This window comes from Tauraco erythrolophus, chromosome 4, assembly GCF_009769465.1.
Source record: "Tauraco erythrolophus isolate bTauEry1 chromosome 4, bTauEry1.pri, whole genome shotgun sequence".
Lineage (NCBI taxonomy): Eukaryota > Metazoa > Chordata > Aves > Musophagiformes > Musophagidae > Tauraco > Tauraco erythrolophus.
Genome location: NC_141468.1, coordinates 65,882,656 through 65,904,813, shown reverse-complemented (window position 1 = coordinate 65,904,813; position 22,158 = coordinate 65,882,656). Strand labels below are relative to the sequence as shown.

Genomic DNA, 22,158 nt, shown 5'->3' with positions numbered 1-22,158 from the left:
ATTGCTTCTGCTCTCGACCAGTGCTGCATGGCCTGTTTTGCCCGGGTACGTTTAAGCATAGCAGTGCTAGGTCGAATTTAGAGCACTGGGACAACATTTTCGCCTCCTCCCTCAACCTCCCTTACCCACTTTCTATTTCCAGAAAAAGAAACCCAAAACCTTATACATGCTTTGGGATACAGAGACAACTGCAAAGATGGGGCATAAACCCTTTTAAATGCTGGATAAATCCCTAATCCATATACCTATTGAATTAAAAACCTAATGGATTTGATTTTAGGTGTTCTGAACAACAAATTTCTAAATGTAGCTCACTATTGGATGAAAATAACGTTTAAAAGTCTATTGGTGAAGTTCTTCAAAAGACAGGACCCGCTGGAGGGTCCTTCTGCTTCTCTCTCTCTCTCTAGTTTGGTGCAGAATGGTTGTTTTTTTTGTGGTTTATTTTTTTTCTGTTCTTTTTTTTCCATTTTCTTTTTTTTTTTTTTTTTTAAATAAAAAGCGTAGAACTGGTTCTCCCCCTTCTTTCCTCTTTCTCATTTCTTCCTTAAAGTCTCCTTCGTTCAAGTTTCACGCGAGCCTCCCATTGCATTGTTAGCTTGTCATGTTCTTCAGTACAAAAGTGGCCGCCTCACTCCCCCGGGACGGGTGCGTCTCTCACTCCTTATTCCAGTGTTTAGATGTAAGGGTACTGGTTGACCTTGGTGGGGCTCAGTGGGTATCCAGTGTAGACTGTGGAGGCTGGAGAAGCACTGATATAGGTCTGATGGGCAAACTGAGCCTGGTACTGACTCGGGTGGATGGTGGGTGAGGGCAGGACGCGCGGGCCCATGCTGACAGGGACCTGGTGGACGATGCTGGCGGGGTAGGTGGTGTGCTGCACGGCGTGCCGCGCAGACCCTTGGGAGGCCACCAGGTGCGCGACGGTGCCCGTGGAGCCCAGGGCGGCGGGGGCAGTGTATGTGTAGAGGTGGGGTTGGGTGGGCAGGTGAGCAGCGGCAGCCGCGGCCAAGTGAGGATGAACTGTACCGTGGCTGGGACTATTGTGCGGGAAAGAGTACGGGGCCTGAGCTATCGTTGGAGTGATGTAGGCTTGTTGTCTCCGGTGACTCCCTGTGCGATCAGTCGTGATGTGCTGCTGGGCCTGGATAAAGACAGCAACAGTGATAAGCGGTTACAAGACAAGAGATGGCTCTTTATCTCCTCAGCGGTGCCTGAGAGCCTCCCTACGACACCATGAAGGCCTCAGGAAAGTCCCTTGTGCTCCTCCTGACACCCTCAGCACCATCACAGTCTTCCCTTGGAAACGGGTGACAGCAAAGGGTCCCTGCCAAGACTAGGAGGACCCTGTAGTTTCATACATTCACCAAAATGGCCCTCAAGAGGACAACGGAGTCCCTCACTTCGAGCCATGACCTGCTGGGACAGCTAACATGAAGACTCGACCTTGGATGCCCAGCTCCTAAGAACATCTTCCACAAGTCCAGTCGCTCACACAACACCCGGCTTCTGTTAGTGAACTCTCTGGTGATGAAATGAGGTGCGCTGATAGCTCAGGGGAATGAAGTTGCCTAACTAGCCTGGAACAGGCAATTTATTTTTGCCCAGTTTGGGTCTTTGTGGTTATCATTTCCTCAATTAGTAAAATAACTACTTTATTTTCTGAAGATAAAACCCTTGGCTCGATCAGATCCTACAGGTGCCTGGTACCCTCATGTAATCAGCTACAACTACTTGAGCATGGGCAATTTCTTGCAGCAGGACAGGAGTAACGTACTTTTTCAGGGATTTTCTAGGGTTTTTTTTGCACTGCACAATAAGGTCAAGGAGTTTTCCCAGTCATTTGTCGTCAGAGTACTAAATAACCAATCAAGTAGGAATTAGAAGGCAAGACAGGCAATGCTCCATATTATTTCCTTCTGTTCTTCCAAGCCTTCCTACCCTGTTTGTAAGCACCCTCTGCGCTGTCATTGTGGTCTAAAATGCAGCAGCCACACTCCTCTCCGACTCTTGGAAATAGCATCTCGCCTAGTTCCTCCATTTTCACTCACTTTTTACTTCAAGCTTGTTTAAATTTTTAAATTTCAACTACATTTTGAGGGGGAGTGGACATTGTTCTCCCTCAAAATAATTTTAACACCCCCTCCCTCCCCAAGTTCTGCTTATATCCAGCCCTGGATGCAAACCAGCTCTCCAGACTTTCTCCCCTGTGAAATGTTGGTAACTGTACTGTAACTTCCCTACTCTCATTACTGCACCTCAGGGCAGAGAGAGGCCCCAGGTGCAGTACATGAAAAGGGCATTATTTACTGAAGCTCCTGGGGAGCTTCCTGGGTGTTTTGATCACAGACTATGAAACATGTTGAGAACTGCATGCTGCTAAGTAATGAGATTTGCCCAGATCTCAGCCCAGGTTTATCACAGGACGGATCAAACTCATTACAGGAGGTCATGTATACGCATAGAGGCTCTGCTTTGCCTTGTCACATCTGATGGGGACTTCTTTCCCAATCCCACATCCAGGCTGATGCACTCTCTTCACTTGGGAGATAATCTCCTCATGGTTACCTATAGCTAAGGAGAATTCAGTACTTCCTACATGGTGCTGCTCCACTCCTTTGTGTCTGAGGCCACGCACCTTCTCTCTCACATTATACCAGCTCACACTGTTAGATCATCTGACTCCAAAACACATGGTAAGAGTACCGCCAGCCCACTCAGAGGTGGGATCTGCACTACCTCTACTGCCTGAGCTCGAAGATGAAGGTCTGCACTGAAGCTGAAACAAGTTGATCAAACTCGACAGGGGGCCCAACTATCATTAGACTGGAACAGGACAGCCCATGCTGGAGGAGTGGTAGGTTACAGCTGGATGACGCACTACCAAAATTTGTCTCGGTTGACTTACCTGACTTAGATTAAGAGGCTGCTGCTGCTGGAAATGTGCTCCTGGTCGCTGCTGCCTATAGGCAACGGCTCCAGACGAGCTCCCTGAAGAGTGACCGCTGGTGGAGGTCACGGTGCTGGAGGACTTGGACTTGTAGGAGGATGAGTGGTGACTGGTGGTGACTGTGCCAGGAAAGGAAACACATTTGTAGCTTACATCACATTCTTTAATTGCTCACCCTACCTTTTCCTCACTGAATCTCCTCCAGAGTGGCTTTTGGGAGGAGACATACAACAGAAGCAGGACAAGAAAACAGTTTCTCTTAATTAACAGAATTGCCTCAGCAGTGCTTCATATACATGGCCAGCCTGTTATCCTAGAGACAGACAAGCAGACCCAATATCTGGACTCAAACCGCGGCCGGAGAAGGCTTTATAGATCCTTCTGAAGTGTGAGAAACCGTTCTGCCAGCAGAACTGTACGATGCAGGTACAAATCCCAAGGAGAGGAAGAAAAGTATAGCGTGCACAGCACAAAAAAAGCCCTGGCTTGGCTGACCTCATGGTGAATAGGAAGGGAGGGAGAAGGAGCTAGTGGGGAGCTCACCCTCTGAGCCTTTGTGTTCACCAGCAGTGCGACAAAAGAAAGGACTGCCAAGTAGCTCAGAGCCAATTGCTTCGGGCCAGACTTCCACCATAAGCCCCTTTTCAACACATCATACTACCTAGCATTGCGGAGGCTCTGGATGAGCAAACCTCATCAGTTCATAGTGAAGATCCTGGGGAAATGCTCTTCCCAGAAACGTCAATAAGTTTGGATGACAATGCACATGTGTTTTCAATCTCTTACCCGTTTTAAAGTAAACCTAGGGAAAGGCAAGGCAGCAAAGGTTCACGCTTGCATTTGGGAGCCTTTCATGTCAAATGTTGAGCTAAAGACTGCATTCTGTTCTTGGGTTTGTACAGAAGTAACTGGGAATGACACTTGCCCCCGTGACTCCTGAGTGTACCAGCGGACATAAATAATGCAATATGGCTCCCAAGAACAGATGTGTCACTTGAGAGAAGGGCAGGAGCACGGTTTCTTTGGAAAACAAAACAAACAAACAAACAAAATGAAACCGAACAATGAGATTCTTCCAAGATAAATCATTTATTTCTTACTAATTTTCTTGACGGAAGAGGTGCAATTTACCTGGTGCCAGGCTATCGCACTCTACCAACACCTCACTGGCCTGGGTTTTCAGTGGTGGCACGATGATCGTTCGGGGGTTCCCACTGCAGTGAGTCTCTGGAACACCTTTGGTGTCGTAGGTGTTCCCGTTATTCTGCCCTGCGCGATGCTGCACAGCGTAAGGGCTGTTGTTGCTAGAGGAATCGGAGTAGGGGGAGTCATGCACGGTGACACAGCTGATGACGTTCTTCCTTTGCTTGGACAAGGTGCTGAAATACAAGCACACAAGTGGAAAGAGTGAATGGGCAACAATCAACTCGGAAGCCACCAGAAGACTCTGCCCGCAACAGACCAGCTTTGTCAAGGCAAAGCACACCCTTCAGTACTCTGCCAGATAGAGGCTGCTTAAGCCAAATCCCAGGCTCCGAAACTCACTCGTTGCTATTCCAGGAAAGCCTTCATGGAGGTCAAAGAGTGAGTAAGACATTGTGGATAGATCTTATATTCACACTGCTTAGAATAGGACTGAACCAGACTGCCAGATTTATTTTCAGACTGCTTTTTATATATGAGTGCAGGAGAAGCCCAGCAGTTATACTATGCTTTGTTGCAAGTCTCACCACCCCCACAAAAACGTGGCGGCTTCTCCCAGCCTTCCAGCAATGATTTAATAATAGATGCTACAGCTTTTCATGATTAAATCCCATGAATCTACAAAATACACTCTGTTCTATTTACTAATACGGTGCAATGGGCATATATTCTCCATAAGCATTTGAAACCGAGGAGTGAATGAAGAAAAAATGAGCAAAGCACGTAAAGCTTTTGGCTTTCTTTTCTTTCTCTGAATAAGCAGTGGGTCTCCTGACTCTAGCGTGGATTATCAAGGTCCTGCTGCAGCTAATCTATCTACGACATCAAAAAAGTGATTAAAAAGGAACATCAACACTTCCATGATTAGTGCTAGAAGCTCATTAGACTAGACTGCATGAGTACGATTGGGATTTGCTCTGCTATTGTGTCTAATTATTCCTGATGGTTTCTCCTTCCTGTTATGAGCTTGTTTAGGGAGAAAAAGAGAGAGCAAGAAAGAGGAGGGAGGAAGGGGGATGGTGAAGATTTGCTTAAATGGCTCACATCCTTGACAGTGCACAGACCTTGACTACAGAAAATAGCTGCTATGTTTCACTGATTGCATCATGTTGTTATGGCAACTGAAGTTTTTAAAATGATGAAAAGAAATGGATAGCACATAAAAAGCTAAGTAATTAGGCTTAATGGTGGAAACAGGCCCAACAGGAACAGAAATGCCATGGAGAAAAAGGAATCTATCTCTTAGCTTCTTGAGCGTGCACTTTAAAAAGAGAGAGATCCCTTTCCTATGGAGTCTCCTCTCCATTCTCTCACTCTGGCCAGTCCAGTCCAGGGAACAGCTGACTAATCTGGTCTTAGTCTATGATGGAGCCATTTATTTGTTCCCTAGTCTCAGCATCGCTTCTTACCCAGGGAAAGGCGGAGCAGATACTGAGAACAGTTTCTTTCCAAGGAAATTGTCTGCCTTATTTATTCTTCACAGTGCTAAAGGAGCACCAGTGGGTTCCCTTCAACATGTCTGTCCCAAAGCCTCTCTGTCAGCATGCACAAGCTACCACTCACCACCTCGCTCCCAAGACTTGTAACTGAAAAGCCATCACCCCCTTCATCAAAAAACACCTTGAGGTGCTGCATTCACAAACAAGTTACCATCACACAGACTTGGGCTATCATCACAAGATTCTAGTGAGCCCCGAAAGGGACACAAGACCATGTTGCTCTTTGCACAGTGAAAATTACATCTCGAGAGGCCCCTGCTATCCTCAAGCACTGACACCAGAAACAGGGCAGATGACAGAGAAGGAGGGGAAGCTATTGTGTAGCAATGTGGAAGCTGAAAGCAATCTTTGCGGGGCAGGGATCTTTTCAATGGTGAAGGTGTATGACAGCAAATCCTCAATACTGCGGCTTCCACAAGGAGCTGGAAAGTGTTGGATTAGAAATGGAATGAGCAACAGAGTATCTTAGATGGACAACTACTCTATGTGAAGAAAGATGTAGCAGTTTGATATGGTGCTAAGAAAGAAGAATATTAAGCCAATAAAAATGACAAATATTGCATCAATATTCCTCTCTCCTTCAGCAGTAATCACACATTTACGAGTATCCACACCACTTGCCCTTTGCAGCTACCCTTGGCTGCCAGTTGGGAAGAGATATATATTCTCCACCTCTGACAGTTATTACATTTTATAAAGAAAAATCAAGTCACTAAAGAGTTTTCTGACAACTGATAAGGTCTAGCTATTCTTTTACAGCCCCTTCCTTACATAAGTGACTGAGCTGCTGAACTGGAAATACTCGCTCTCGGCTGACACTTGACATGGGAAGGCTGAGTAGTGGAACTGGAAAGGTATTTTTCTGTGTAATCTACACTCTTTATTGTTTTAGAATGGGCATATTTTTCACCAATTTGATTGAGGGCTTGTCAAAGCAGGAACCATGAGGAATCTTCTCCTTTGAAGTGTTACAGCTTCTTGGTTACAATAAGAAAATCAAGTAGATGTTTGGTTAAACAAGTAAGTGACCTCAAACCCAAACCTTTCCAGAAGAAGAGACTGTAGTAGGATATTGAACTCATTTTGTGGATGGGAAACTGAAGAAGACCAGAGCTATGGTCCTGCCAGGCCTCACGCAAGCGCTCAGCACTGCTAATATGTGTCATCCACCAAAGTCAGCTGAACTATTCCAGTAACAGAGCTAAAGCACATGGGTAAGTATTTGCAGGATTAGTGCCCAGGTGTTTAGCCTCTCGATTCAGCAGGCTGCATCATTTCAAGTGCATGAGAAGTTCCACTGAGAGCAACTGGATTTTTGTCTTTAGGAAAGGTAACGACTGCGGTTAGAGCAGGCAGAGAAGTCAGCCCAGACAATTCACACACCCAGAGCTCGGCACCTGCTGTACCATAGCCTGTCCGAGAGATTAAGGGTGGGAATTTCAAAAGCATCAAAGGCCCAACTCACGCTGAAAATCATCCGATTCACAGGCTTAGAGATACACATTAAGCTGAAATGGGGGTTTCTGAAAATTCAACCCGGAAGTGCGAGCGCTCCCCCTTCTCAAAGCCTTCTTGCCAGCCAGCAACTGTCCTCCTTCCAGCTCCCTCTGAGGACTCAGCTGTGCTCCTCACCTCGCAGTCACACAGGAGTCACCCGTGTGAGGTCCAGGCTGATGTATTGCCTGCCCTGCTCACAAACTAGCTCACAAGCTTTTACCTGTTGACACGGCACTTGCCTACTCAGCAAGCTTACTGTATTCCTATAACTCAGCCACAGCTTTTGGGGATGTATGTGCTTACACAGAAAAATACTATTAAAAGTCTTGCCCCTTCCTATTAAGCTCACTCCAAGCCTGGTAATTGCTTTCCCTCCTGCACGCACAGTAGCAGCAGCATACGTGATTTAGTAGTGTTGAGAGTCGGCATGTGTTCCTGGTCAGCTTGTGTGCTTGCCTGCATTATGGGTAGGTGTATTTTAATTCTCCAGAGGAGGGAGCAGGGAAGATTACCAAAGCAGCATCAAATCCATCTACACAGTCTGAAAAGCAATAAGCCAGGAAGGATTTTTAACCCTTACCAGCTAGAGCTGCATCCTCCCTTTTGTAACAGCAACTGGAAAAATACGCGTTGCTTTGTAAGTTTACTATTAGTTCATGAGTGGTAGCTCATTCCCACCTGGTCCCAAAAAGCTTGTTCTCAAACTCAGACACAAAACAATTCATGTTCATCCACTGTGCAGACACAGAGCACGAATGTGCCTTCAAACATGCAGAAGCAGGTCTTGGAGACAGCTCTCTAACACATACCACCCTCGTGAGCGCACAGCGGAAAGATGGACGTGGGTCCCTATTCCCCTCAGCAAGGAAGGATTTCAAGGAAAAGTCTGATGGAGGAAAGCGAAGATAGTTTTTGCACAGACACTGGGCAAGAAAACAACGTGGGCCTCTGAGATACTGTAAGTAGAAAGGTAATGAAAACAGATGTTGAGAATGAAAAGTGAGAGGAAACAAAAGAAAAGAAGATGTTGAATTAGGTGTTAAAACAATGTTGAAACCCAATGAATAGCCAAGGACAGCGACAATAGCTCTTGTAACAATGCAACTTGAGATGATTTCTACTTGCTGAAGGCCCAGCCCAAAAGCTTGGTATGTGATAGCATTGCATGAACAGGATCTTTTTTCCTCTGAATATCTCGTGTTACACCAGAATCCCAGAGAAAGCAAATGGAGTCTAGCGGGCGCAGTTCTTCAGCATGCGGTTCACCCAGAGATACAAACCTTTCAGCGTGGCTGGCACTATAGCAACAAAGGCTTTCAGCTCTCAAGGTCACCAACATGGCCTTCTAGTTTGGGAGAAGGCGTCAACCATCCCACAACTGTGCCTTTGAATTGGTGTGTACATACACCATGGCACGTTAGCTTCACATCACATCTCAAAAAATCTGTTCCAGGTTTCTGCAAACTTAATAACATGCAACCATTTCAGTTTGCTGCTTCAGAAGAATCCAACGATTCTATAGAGCCAGCCAACAAAAACGCACACTACAACTGCAGTCGCTCACTTCACATTGGTATCTTATGCCATGCATAGCTCAGTGCTGAGAACATTGCCCTCTCTCTTCAGCTCAGCCTCCATTCCGACCTGTTAATCTGCTCTCACCTGCTTTGTGAATTTGTGATGGTAAGAAATATTTAGCAAGTACTACACTGAGGCCATTTTATTAGATTATATAGCGTGTGCTGTAGCTATTTAGGTCATATATACTGAATTGCTTAGCAGGTTGTAAAGGCCCTGCTGCTGAAGGTTTGCTGAGAGAGCTACTGTCTATCTCTGTTATTTTAAGTGCTAGTTGCATGTTGGTGTGTCTTCTGGAGATGGAAGGCAGCAATCTTTTTACCAGATGACTATAGTTAGTCAACGTATTGTTATGCAGAGTCAGTGCATTACTATGCACAGCATAACATGGCCACAATAGGCTACGTGTCAAAAGGGAATTACAAATTGTATCTTGACCCTCACACACGCACATCAGCCAGTTGGCAAACACACGTGGTTTGTGCCCGCCAGCAATTTCTGCGGGTAAGGGGAATGAAAGTCCTCTGAAGTAGGCTCCACCACCATTGCACTATGATGTGAATAAGGTCAACTACCAGCCTGCATCATCAGCTCACGCTCAGTTATAAAGGTGAGGCTCACACGGAGACTTCACTATATAGTTTATCATCTTACGAAAAAGGAAGAAAACCCAACCGTGAAAGAATTGTGCGCCACTGAAGATGGCCAAGGAGGCAGTTAGTATGCCCACATGACAGCTGCAGTCAGTCTTTCTTGCCCAGAAAGACAGTGATTACTGTGAGGATCCCATGGAAAGCCAAGTTGAGAGATGTTACTTATGATACCAGCACTAACCAAGCAGGCAGTGGGGAAGTGAGTGGCTCTCCTTCCTCTTTGGGGTAGAAGCACCCTAAAAACCACCCACCTCAAGGTCATCACTGTACTGCTTCAAGAAAACAGTCGTGTTTTCCTTGGCTGTTGCATTTGTTGCTTGGATGGGAAGTCATCAAGGCACATCACAACAGGCACCTCCACTGCCTTTCCTCCTGCCATACTCTGCAACGTGACCCATGGGAGGACATGGAAGTACCCCTCGCTGCACCACCCGCACAGCCCGGTGTTCCCTCCCACAGGGCCACGTGTGCTCTCCCTCCCTCCCAGCCACAACTCTGCCATCACAGCGTGCCCTTGTGCCTCTCTGCTCTGTTTTAAGTTGTTGTTTTATTTTTCTCCGCTCCTAAGCTTCAGAAATATTTAATCAAAGGAGGATTTACATTTAAAGTACTGCACCATGTGAAGTAGCATACTGGGGAGTACTTAACCCCTACTACTTGCTACTTGCTGAATATGTGCTCCGACTACTGTGACTGCCATTGCACTGTTGGTCCGTCTGTTTGACTTTCTTGCTAGAGCAAGTAGAGAAACTTAAGAGGAATAAATTTCTAAGAAAAATATCAAGTCTATGCTCTGTTTTCCCTCTCTTCAGTGCTTTACAGGTAATGGTTAGACCTAAATTCTTCTTTCTAGAATAAATAACAGTCAGGGCATTATCTTACAGCACAGCAGTAAACATCTCTTTGGCCTATAGAGTCTCTTTGTAAAGGATGCTGAACCGAGAGCCCAGAAATTCTCTGGTGATAAATAAACAGGGTTACAAAATAGTTTCCTGTCCATATAATGCTTTTTGTATGCAAATTTTTTTCTACTGTTCTATGGGACAAAATGTCACACACAAAACTTTGTGGGCATCAGAAACCAGGTAAAAACTGTTTCAGTCAGTCAAAATGTTCCCTTTTTATTTTGATAATTTCAAAATTTGTTTTCTATTATTTCCCTACATTTTGAAAGCAGAAAAAAACACTCCATTAAACCAGAAAAAAGAAGTCTTCCCATTAACTAGTTAATCACCTAATGCTTTCTTCTCCTTAAAAAAAAAGTCGAAACCTTTTTGCAGTTTTGAAGCTTCCCCAGATTTCATTGTGTTGGGGATATTACTAGAAAAAAATCTCAATGTTGTCTGCAAAAAGCCTTAGTTTTGACAAACTGACCTTTTTTAACCAGGAATTTGCCCCTTGAAAATCTCTGACCATTTCTCTGAGGACGATCCCTGCCAAACTGCACCTGAGGTCCCTCCTCTGTGGTTTCGCCCCAGGCACGGGGGCCCAGTAGATGGCCCCCTTTGACAAGTCTCCATCGAGCAGGTCCCCCAGAGCCCACCTCACACCACCTCCCCAGCACCTTTAGTCAACAGGAGTTCAACGTTTTCAGATGACTATTGATTTAAAAAAAATTACACCAAGCTACACTCATCAACACAGGGCAAAACGTGAGCAAAGAATGAGCAACGTGCTGTCCTGCCTGCCCGGTCAGCTGGTATTTCATAAACATCCTACTTGAACATCTGTGCTTTTCATTAGGAAAAGGAAAATTCTGCCTGTATCACACTGAATTCTTCAGATTTTTCTTTAGCCAATAAAAAAGTTGCATCCTCTGTACTAGAAAAGCTCTCTCTGCTGCTGTGGCATTATAGAGAGGCTTTTCTGTCGGAGTAAATCCCAGGTGTAGGCCTCCTTTACTGCATCAGCAGTAACGTATTTTATCAGCATCACCAGTCCTTCTTAAACTGAGACTTGCTAACTCTTACATCGTCAAAGGATCTGCTAGTTCTCACAACCACAGGTAGCTCCAATCTCTTTTCGCTGAGCAATCAATAAAATAAACATTTTTAGTCTCATGGGTCAAAGAGAAATTTCTAACCCCACAGGAAATAAGAGAAGGAAGCGCTGTAGCAAATTCAGGAGCTGATCCAACGTCAGTGAAGTTAATGCAAAGATATTACTGCTATCAGTAAGATGGGATCAGGCAATTAACTTTGATCTGACAAGTGTCGTATGATTTCTATATTCTAATCCAGTAAAAGCTAATATTGTTAGGATATGACCAATAACATGTTTCAGGTTATTCTTTATTTTTCACCCCCACACCACAGCAATTGCCCAACAGGGCAATATTTGCATAAATACGGGTGAGACAACTCATTCTTTGCACAGTTTCATTTTCAACTCAGATCCTCAACATTTGGGCACTGATTACAGTAAAGAACATATTTCACCGTCACCCCCATTTTCCTTGGAGTCAAAAAAATACATAAGAAAACTTGGAGGTACTTTCCTAAATGTGACGTGCTTTCAATGAAAAAGACCTCAACTTGAGCAGGGGCAAAGTTCACTGGCACTAAATGCTGATACAGCTTCCTTAACTGTAAGCTACATTCCAACTCCAGCTGAGAATCTGGTCTTAGATATGCCCAGGTCAAAAGGCACTGAGAGAGTTGATTTCACTCTCCTGGAAACTTTAACCAAAAAATTCTCATTCTGGACATGCTGTTTTCCATCTGTGTCTCTGCCCTTAATTCTCCACTTGCTCTGGTTACATCTGCACAGGCAATTTAACTCACTCTGGAATTCCAAAAGGTGCCTGAGAACAGTCCGTGTCCAAGCGAAATGTCTCTACATGGCTCAGAAATTAAATCTAGCTCTTAAGCTTTGGCCTTCCAGGAACGCTGTCGCCCTGGCACTCTGTAAAGATATGCCATATGGATACAAAAAGTAGCCAGGGATCTGATCCCAGGCAGGAACGTGTCCTGAATATCCTTTAGTCATATCAAAGCCAGTGTGTTTATCTAAGTCTGGCTCCTGGGACTACTTTCCTAACCCCTCGGCAGACCTTAATCAAATATTTAAGTATCCCAAACTCCCAACTCGATTTCCAGACGTTTTCCAGAACTTTGTTGTTTGTGGAGAGATGCCAACTGAAGAAACTGGTCAGATGGCAGCAAAGTTGAAGCAGAGGAGACAACCAGTAGCTGAAGTAGCTGCAGGATCTCAGCTCTTCCCTCCACCTCCTTCTAGACCCAAGATGATATCCAGGAGGTAAGTATAAGTATTTGCACATAATTTCCCAAAGCCTGGGATCAGCACCACGGGGAAATATATTTGCAAATAGCTCCCACAACCCTTGAGATACCTGTCCTCTTCACGCCGTCCAACCTCACAACCTTAGTTTTCTGCATCTCTTTTATCTTGCCCTTCCTTTCCCGTAAGAGCTCTGGAAGTGGGAGCTCCTTAGTTACAGTCCAACTAACTTCTACGCTGACCTTCATTCAGCTCTTTCTGAAAATAGGCTTTCTTCTCCTCACCATACTAAGGAATGCTGTAGCATTTTTATTTTTTTTTAAGATGAAATATATTACATTGTCCTGCGATCAGTTCCCCGCGATAACCACTGCACTCATGGCAAGCCTGGACATGAGGGGCACTGAGCTCCCACTGCGCAGTGGAGTTCACTGGTAGGGAGAAGGGGAATGGGAAGTGGCAGTGGCTGTTGGGAGGCAGGTTGTAATTGCAGCCCTACATGCCCAAATCATGTGGCTCCTCTTTACAGATTTTTAGTTCCTTGAGGCTAAATGCATCTCATCTGTTCTGTGTACATTTGCAGTGCTCCACTTACCACCACAGCGCAGAGATGCAGAGATATAGATAGATATCTCCAGTGATTAAAGGAAAATCTGCCACGGAGTATGTTCCAAATAAATAAAAAAAATTAATTCTCTCTCAACAATACTGGAAGGATATAGTTAAAAAATTCTTAGCTCAGTTACCAACATAAAGATGGTATAATTATTCAGCTGTTTGCAAAGCTACTTCTCTACAACTTATAAAGCTGAGTGGTGTCTTGTGACCAGCATCAGAACCGAAATCTAGAGTGTTTGCATGTGACGAAAGGTGCTGAAAGGACAGTCAGTCCGGGAAAATTAAGTCCTCTCCCATCCACAGCAGATGATCAGCAGTGGCAGCAGTCCTGGGCCACACTGAGTTAATTCTCTGAGGAGCAAACTCAGTCACCATGGTCTTTATAGCCTCATCTACACCTCTCTGCAGAGCCAGTCAAAAAGGAATCAGTTTCTGTCACTTAAGACAATAGTTCAGGGATGTGTTGGCAACACAATCGGAACTGAGCGAACCTCTTGCAATATACTCACCACTATTGAGTGTTTATGACACAACCACTAACTGTTTTTCAGGACCTTTTTATGGAAAATAGCACATATGGAAGGTGTCATTTAATGTTCTTTACAGATGCCTGGATCACTTAGAGAAAAGGCGATTTTAACCTATTTTCCTTCCAAGCCCTTCTTTTTGTCTTTGTTTTAAACATCTATCTGACTTCAAGAGGCTCATCGCCATGGGATCTCTGAAGTGTCCTTTTGACAGTCCTGTGAGATAGACAGAACTGTTATTTCCTGTTACAGATGAGAGACTATGGCACAGAGAGATCACTACACTTCTCCAAGGTCACATCGCAAATGTACAGCACGGTAGGGAACACCACCTAAGTCTGTGGAGTCCTCAGCTAGTATTTTAGCCTGCCCATCATCTTTCCTTTCAAAAGAAAGATGACCTGGGTGCTGTAGCTCCTGGGACCCTACAGCAACTCCTGGGATGCTCCAGCACTTCTCTGCCTCTGTCTCTCTCCCCTGCACGCAGAGAAGAGCAGAGAGCCGCTACTCACCTGGTGGGTGCATGCTTCTGCTCCTCCTCTTCATCTGTGTCGCTGCTGATAGTGATGACACTCACTGCGGGACTAGGGGTGTCGGGAATGATGATCGTCTGCCGCTGCCGCTCCCGCGTGGTGCTGGTGGCCACATCACCCCAGCCACAGGTGACGGAGGTGCTGCAGGCAGGGCTGTTGTGCACCATGGCACAGCGGGGAGGCGTGTTTTCCTTCACTCGTTTCGACCGCTGAGGCGAGCTGATGGATTGAGAGGATGAAACTTCATAGGTGGATGCATTTCTGGAAATGGGAAAGGTTGTCAGTTGGTTAAAACTCGGTTTGCTTAAGTTGCCCATCACCATGGCTTTTAATTCCTGGTCTCTGGTTCAATGGCACTGATTTATGGAGTCTAGGAAAACTGCAACATTGGCATAGTTCCCCTCTTCAAAGGGCAGAGCGCCTCACATGATTTATTCATATAATTGGCTGAAAAGTAGTTTCTTTTAGTAAAAAATTCTACTATGTTTTCCCTAGAAATTTCAAAACAAGAAACGCTGCTTCCCAGGTGTTTGCACTGGGAGACACAGGATAGTCACACAGCTCGGACATACAAAACAAAGACAGGCACAGCCTTGCTGTTGCAGAAGGAAGAACTCAACTGATAATCCCTTTCCTCTGTATCCTACATAGATGAATTATGACCAGATATTTTTTGGCCAGAAAAAGCTAAAGGTAAAATTAGAATTTGTTGTGGAAAACTGCTCTTCTTAGTTGAAAATTTAATTTTCTGTTTAAGAATCTTTTCAATGAACATTTCCTGCCCAATGCTTCATCCTCTAGGATAGTGGAGTCCCATGGATGAGAGCACGCACATGGGAGGACAAATACTCAGTTTCATTTCATGCTACTCATTTCATTTTCTACATGCTACGTGAGGCAGCATGTATAAACCAGAAAGAGAAGAACAATCTTTTTATTATGCAGTAGAAGAACAGTCTCAAGCCCTGTTTTTTTCCCAGTCTTCCTACTTCGTCTTCCCTGTCTGACAGTTGGAAAGGGCCCACTTGGATCAGGAATCTTAACACAGAACCTGTCCACCATCAGCACAGCACAGGTCTGCAGATGGGAATATTTACCAAAGCACACTGACTGAAGCCCATTTCATTTATTTCCCATATTTTCTTTCTTCTCTTTTTTCTGTTTGTTTTTTTTTTTTTTTTTTTTTAAAAAAAACCTTCTGTTTCTTCTGTCTATTGCAGAACATTCGCAGATTCAAAAAGGAAGCAAAGTTCTGGTTTTGTTCTACAGCAAGGCCTGGGCTGCACATTCTGCTTGGCCCGAAAGCTAACAAAAGGAATAGGTGTCATCTAGCAAAGGGAAGTCATTATGGACTTATCGCACTATACCAACTTACACAGGGTCTTTTGCATAACAAATGGCTGCACAGTAGCATTTGCAGTGCTTTTTGAATACCAATGAGCAGCGTGGAGTACCCTCCTCTCCAAAGGAGCACGTTCCTCATTTGGCTACAAAAGCTTAACAATTAATGAAGCTGTAGAAACCCATTGCTCTGAAAGTGTCCAATTCCTCCTGGACACTGCCACCCTGCCCCTGGAGAGGGAAGAGAGACGGGAGGCCCTGTGCAGGCACACTGGTTGCAACAGGCACTGTCTTTCGCTGGCTTGCAGGGGACGTAGCTGCCTCTGCTCTACGTTACAAATGGACGACGACAGCTGGAGACCACCCAAAGTAAATGCAACATTAGAAAGCAGATAAATGGGAAGGATTTAAATAGTGGCCTCTTAACTAGAGTCAAATTGGTTGTGAACTCAGAGCTCCTCTGGCCCCAGTCCAGTCACCCAGGAAAACCACAAGCTCCTCTGTTTTTGCCATTGCACAAGCAGTGACCCATTTTGGTTCTCTCCCCTGCACTGTTTTTTGGTTTTTGGTTTTTGATCTTTTAAAAGAAATGTGCTAGTTTCACAGCCCAGAGGACTTTCCCCAGAATGGCTGCACATACATCTTAACCAGCCTTGTCCTCTAGGCAAGATCACAGGGCTGTGACAGGCACTGCAATCATCCTACCATTTGAGTTGTGCCACATAGCATACTATGAACAAAAACCCAGTCTCCTCCTTGCAGAGCCAAATGGTCCTACTGAGAGTTGATAGATGTCAGTGTCTAAGGACTGCCCCTGTATGAGATGTCCTTATAAATCGCTCCCTGGTTACGCTGCCATGATTGTAAAAAGGACAGCATGGGTATCTGTTGCTGGTGTGTATTGTTGAAGATAGGGGCTAACCATCTATGTTAGGAGCTGGAGAGCTTGAAGGTGGCCTAAAGCCACCCCAGTCCTCCACTCTACATGGCATTAAAACTCAGAAGATAGGTCATCATCCCACTGCTTTTGAAAGGGAAGACCTTGTGTGCACACATCAGGCACAAGTTCCTGACGATGCCGTTCCCTGGAGGTGCACCACCCTGTGGGAATGTAGGCATTGCACCTCAGGAGTCCTTTGAGATGACATGGGAAGAAAAGGTTTGGCAAATGGGCATTGCGCCACACTGACCTGAGAATATAGTTATGTTTTTAATTACAGTGACTACAAGGCCTCAGGCAACCACAGCGGTATAACGAGCCGTATGAACCAGGCCTGAGCCTCCCATCTTGCATCCCCTTGAGCCACTAACTCCCACGCAGAGGGAAGCTCACTGGGCGTAAAACGCTCCTGCCTGCCTCTTACAACCCCCGTGCAGGAGGCACGCAGCAGCAAGGAGTCCAGCCACAAAAAGTGTGATCCCATCCCTAGCAGAAGAAACCTTGCTTTTCCCCATAGATGTGAGTGAACGCCACCCCTCACCAGCACACCCGCATGGCGGGGCTGCGTCCAGAACAACCCGGGTCCGGACTCCCGCCTCACTGCCACCACGACCGACAGCGGTGCCGGGCGCTGTGCACACTCACCGGGGCGCCGACTGGTGCTGCTTGCTCTTCCTGGCGGCGGTGGCGGTGGCGGCAGCGGGCGGCTGGCGCATGACATGAGCGACGCCCACGTTGACGGGCTGGGCGGCGGGCAGCGCCACGTGGCTGGCCAGCAGCGCCGGCTGCTGCATGATGGGGTTGTAATGGCTGCCGTGAGCGTGGGTGTTTCTGCAAAGGGGGGAAGGCAGGCACGCGTTTGAAATGCAGCCGGTGGCTCTTAGGCAGGCTCTTCCGCAGGCGCCCACCGCCTTCACCCAAGCACCCTCCTCCAGGGCTCGTTGGGCTCCCAGCCCCGCTAGGAAGGAGCATTTTCCCCAGGGAACTGACTGAAGGGAGTGGCATGGGCACAGCACTCTGCTTCAGGGACAGTGAACGGAGAAGCTGCCCGTAGCTCTCAGGTGGAGGGATGGCAGGCTGCAGCCTCTGCCCTTCTTCCCCCAGCTCTGCAGCCCCACAGGACCCCATCCCTCCCACCCCGTCTCTTCTCAGGCCTCCTCCAGCACCAGTGGGTACTTCAGGGAGCCTCCAAGCACCTCCAGTTTACCTCCAGTCTGCCAGCGGCTGAGTGCCTGCCATGGACTCCGGGATGACGGTCGCGTGCTGGACAGAAGTGTGGGTGGCTACCCCGGTCAGCTGCTGCCAGGCAGGAGGGAGCAGGATCTGCTGAGTGCCACTGGGCCACGCTTGCTGTTGGACAGAGGGAGAACGATTTCTTAACAAGAGGCAACATACACCAAGTGTGGTGGTGGTCCATGCTCAGCTGGGGCTCCTAATGATCATGGTCATATTACCTAGCTCTTACCACTTTTCAGTCATAGATGACAAATACTGTTAGGAAACCACAGTAAAATCAGTAGAAGTTATCAATATAGAGAGTGCAAAGGAGGGGAAACAAAATCCCCACCGTCCAAAGCAGCAGCTGTTCCAGGTAAAACTGGGAATGGGAGGGATCGAAACTAGTTGGCATTTCAACCGAGCTCAAACATCAAACTCTTTAGCACCTTTTGACTCTCCAGATCATCTGGGCACTACGGTCCCATTGTTATTTTCCCCCTCCTACGACCAATTTTCCTTCCCACCCCAACAGGACCTAATGGACTTCAGGAACTTAAAGGAACTTAAAAGGAGAATGAACTTTCCAAAGATCAGGAAAGACAATAGGGGGCTGCAAGGCTTTTGCGAGGAGGAAAAAAAAAAGAGAAATTTGAGGATACCAAAAGGGAGTGAGTATTGATCACTGAGTGCTCCTCAGGAGAAACGTCTTGCTGCATGGGCCAAGGAGCCCAGTTGCCTGCTTCCAGCTCACCAGAAGCCCCCAAGCCAAAGTAGAGCAGAGCTGTGAATGGCTACACATCATGTGCCTGTCCTCTCCGTGTGCTCTCTGGCTTTTCCTGAGCGAGTGCCTCTCTTGCAGGGGTAGAAATTTCTGCCCTGTAAGTTAAGCCATCTCTTTGCTATGCAACTATCCCTCCAGCTGCACCACCACAGTCATGACTCAGGTTGTCTTGCTCCAGTGATTCCACACACGAGTCAGATGATTGTTTTTTGACTCGGGAAACTTTCTTTGCTATGTGCTGCCTGAAAGCGGCTCTGGCAGCTTCTCACTGATTGGGCTGAGGAACGCAGGGCTACTGGCTACAGCCCTCCTTAGTCCCAAACGGCACCACTATATGGACTTGTGTTGTGTTATCTCACAGATCAAAGGAGGTTAAATTTCAAAGAGGGGAAGCTCCTTCCAGACATTCATTTGTCCACATCTCCGTCCTCACAAGAATCTTGCTAACTATCCCCATAGCCCCTCCTATCCCTTAGTAAAAAATTCCCACCACCACCCAAAAAAGCCCCTCACACCCTTTTCTCAGTTCTGCTCCAAAGTCTGACTGTCTTCTAATTTTCCACGTTGCTGAGTTAGATGAAAAGGCTGCTACGGTGAGGTCTCTCAGCAACATTTGCAAAGGATGGACAGTCACAGGGCTCCTGAGAGGTCTTCATCTCAGAAGCCACACCCATGGACTGGTGCTGCTCAAAGCAGGTAGGAGAAGGAGGCAAAGACACAGAAAGATCAGGGAGGAAAAAAGCTTTTTTTTTTCCTTTTCTTTTTTTTCCCCTTTTTTCCCCAGCTTTGATTTAAAAGAGGAGACTAAACTACTGTTGCAGTCAGTCCCAGGGGACTACCTGGATTTACTTGCAGAGAAAACTGCTTCCTCCCTTTTCAGGAAGAGAACTGAAGAAATCTAAGCTCCTTTCCCAACTGCAGTGCATAAATTTAGATGCAGTGTCAGGGTCCAGGCACAAATTCCTCACTTATTAGGTAAGGACCACTGAATCATTTAATCTGCAGATAAGACTTGTCTAGGCTGATCCACTAGCACAGTGCGCTGTGCCTACACACAGGAGGCTTGTGCTGGCAGCCGCAGCCTGTTCTGTTATTGCCTTACTGCGAAACTGTGCGGCCGTAGCAGGGCACCGCGCTGGCCCCTGCGCTCGGCAGGTGGTGGGTCCCCCAGTGCAACGGAGCAAGAACAACTAATGGAATAAGCGTGTTTGTTCTGCAAGCCAGTGGCAGGACTTCTGTGGGAAGAAGTGTTGTTGGGAAGCAGTTAAAAGGAAGGAAAATCAAGAATTCAGGGCGTTATTCAAGGGCAGGGGACAGTTCTGGGTCATGTCATGGAAGCCTGCCAGGAAACTGCCCAGCTTTGTCTCTTTTGAGATCTGAAGCTGCAGAGAGCTATTTGTAAAGACAGGATCAGTCTCCTTTCACTGCTCTCTGTGCATACAGCATGTGGACCACGCTTGCTTGAGAGGGTAAAAATAGGCCCAGAGAAGTTACAAATAAGTTACTTTTGCCACTGGCTCTGCATCTTGCAGGCTGCTTCCTCTGTCTAGCTCCATGCCATGGGCTGCAGACACACAGTTGCCAGAGACGATGCTCAAAATCCATCACTGCCTCTGCCCTGGGTCCCTCCAGCTCCTGGAGCTCCTTCCCCTGTCCCTCCTCCAGAACTGCTGGTCTCATACAAAATGCACAGGGAAAGCTGGACGCTGGCTGCACTGGAATGCTGTAACGCTTTGCCAGCCATAGCCATCCTGATGTGGGCAAGCACAGCAATCTGCGCCGTGTGCTGGGCAGGAGAGAAAGCCCGATGGCACTAGGCAGTGCTGGGAGCACAAGGAACGGCATCAGAGTTGGGGCTGTTCAGTCTGGAGAAGAGAAGGCTCCGGGGTGATCTTACAGCAGTCTTCCAGTACTTAAAAGGGGCCTACAGGAAAGCTGGAAAGAGACTTTTTACAAGGGTGTGGAGTGATAAGACAAGGGGTAATGGCTTTGAACTGAAAGAGGGTAGATGTCGATTAGATCTAAGGAAGAAATTTTCACAATGAGGGTAGTGAGGCACTGGAACAGGTTGCCCAGAGGAGCTGTTGACGCTCCATCCCTGGAAGTGTTCATGGAAGTGTTCAAGGCCAAGTTGGATGAGGCTTTGATCAACCTGGTGTAGTGGAAGGTGTCCCTGCCTGCAGCAGGGGGGTTGGAACTAGGTGATCTTTAAGGTCCCTTCCAACCCTAACCATTCTATGATTCTATGATCATGCCTGATCAGGGGACAAATAAGGCGACTGGAAATTCAGAAGCGGGCTCCGGAGACGCTACACTCTCTGCTGGGGACAGTCTCTCTAGTAGTTGGAGCAATTGCGTGGTCCAGTCTGAAGAGCATTAGATAAGCAGCTGTGCATGAGAGGAATAGCTCTCTGCTGAGAGAGAGATACACGGCCGCTCTGAGATCAGATGTGACTACAATGCATTACAAAGAAGCTGTGTTTTTCCATTCAGGAAACTGGAATTGGGTACAGATTTGTTTATCGGACCAGCTGCTCAGCCTGAACTGAGCGAGGCCCGCGGACGCCAGATGCCACCAGCATCAATCAGAGCGCCTTGCCATCAGAGCGGCAGCTAGCATTTCTCATCGCATGAGACAGACAGACTGCCTCTCTTTTATTAAATCAAAAATTAAAAATCTGTGCAAGTGAGGAGTGTTTCTCAGAAACAGCTTAAATTCCCCTGCGGAAGTGACAGTGAATAAAACGTCAGTAGAAAGTACGAGAGGGCCAGCCCGTGAAATGGGAGTTCCTGTAGCAGGGGCAGCACAGAAATCAGTAGCAAAGGTTCTCCTCAACACTCCCTCCCCCGCTTCCACAGACTGTGTGGTGAACCCAACAAGGCCACCTCGAGATGAAAGAAGGGACTGGAGGTCCCAGGATCTTTCAGGATCCTGCTGCCTTTGGGATGCTTCAGACTCGACCCTCACCTCTTCAAGCCCCATGTAAGAGCACACCTCAGGAGGCCTGGCAGAATGGTGGGGGAGTGCAAGGCTCTGTCAACTCCCTCACCCATCACCTTGGCTGACTCTGTGTGCAAGCAATAGGTGCCTACAACCATGCCTGCACAGCCTGCTTCTCGCTTTCTGATCCCTTTTCTTTCCCCAGCTTCTTAGGTTCTCCTTTCCTACCAAACAAGAGCAGCGGCCCATGTAGGTTGTTACGACAGGCTGCAACAGAGACAGTTCGATGTTTCAGACAGCCCTCTGACAAAGACTCTGCCATTGGGAAGGGGCAGGGCACGTTAGCTAATGGAAATCACGCAGGCTGCAAGTTGTGTTTCAATCTGTCTTCACCAGATAAGCGCGGTTGGCAGCTGGCAAAGAAAGGCAATTCCACCAACAGTCCTACCGTGGCAACGCAATGCACAGGCATAAACCCTGAAGTCTGTGTATGAACACGCTGGCATTAATGAAGGCATGGCAGATCCACCAACCCTGAGTCAGACGCATGCATTTTTGATTTGTAGGCCGTCTTTTCCAGGCTGCACAACTTAATACTAACTACGCTAGGTGATTTTTTTTTTTTCTGCCAGAAACATG

At 46.8% G+C, this 22,158-nt stretch overlaps 1 protein-coding gene across 3 annotated transcripts in view; it reads right to left on the bottom strand.

Annotated features, from left to right (window-relative positions):
- Positions 1 to 534: 534 nt before the first annotated feature.
- HIPK2 (homeodomain interacting protein kinase 2) overlaps positions 535 to 22,158 on the bottom strand; it is a 131,405-nt gene continuing 109,781 nt past the window's right edge. For all 3 annotated transcript variants that reach the window (XM_086610337.1, XM_086610338.1, XM_086610339.1), the window contains 6 exons: positions 17,787 to 17,929; positions 17,225 to 17,410; positions 14,278 to 14,559; positions 4,082 to 4,329; positions 2,909 to 3,069; positions 535 to 1,144 (listed from right to left, as the gene is read on the bottom strand). In XM_086610337.1, coding sequence (XP_086466463.1) covers positions 677 to 1,144; positions 2,909 to 3,069; positions 4,082 to 4,329; positions 14,278 to 14,559; positions 17,225 to 17,410; positions 17,787 to 17,929 — 1,488 coding nt within the window. In that variant the 3' untranslated portion in view covers positions 535 to 676. The remainder of the gene's footprint in view (positions 1,145 to 2,908; positions 3,070 to 4,081; positions 4,330 to 14,277; positions 14,560 to 17,224; positions 17,411 to 17,786; positions 17,930 to 22,158) is intronic.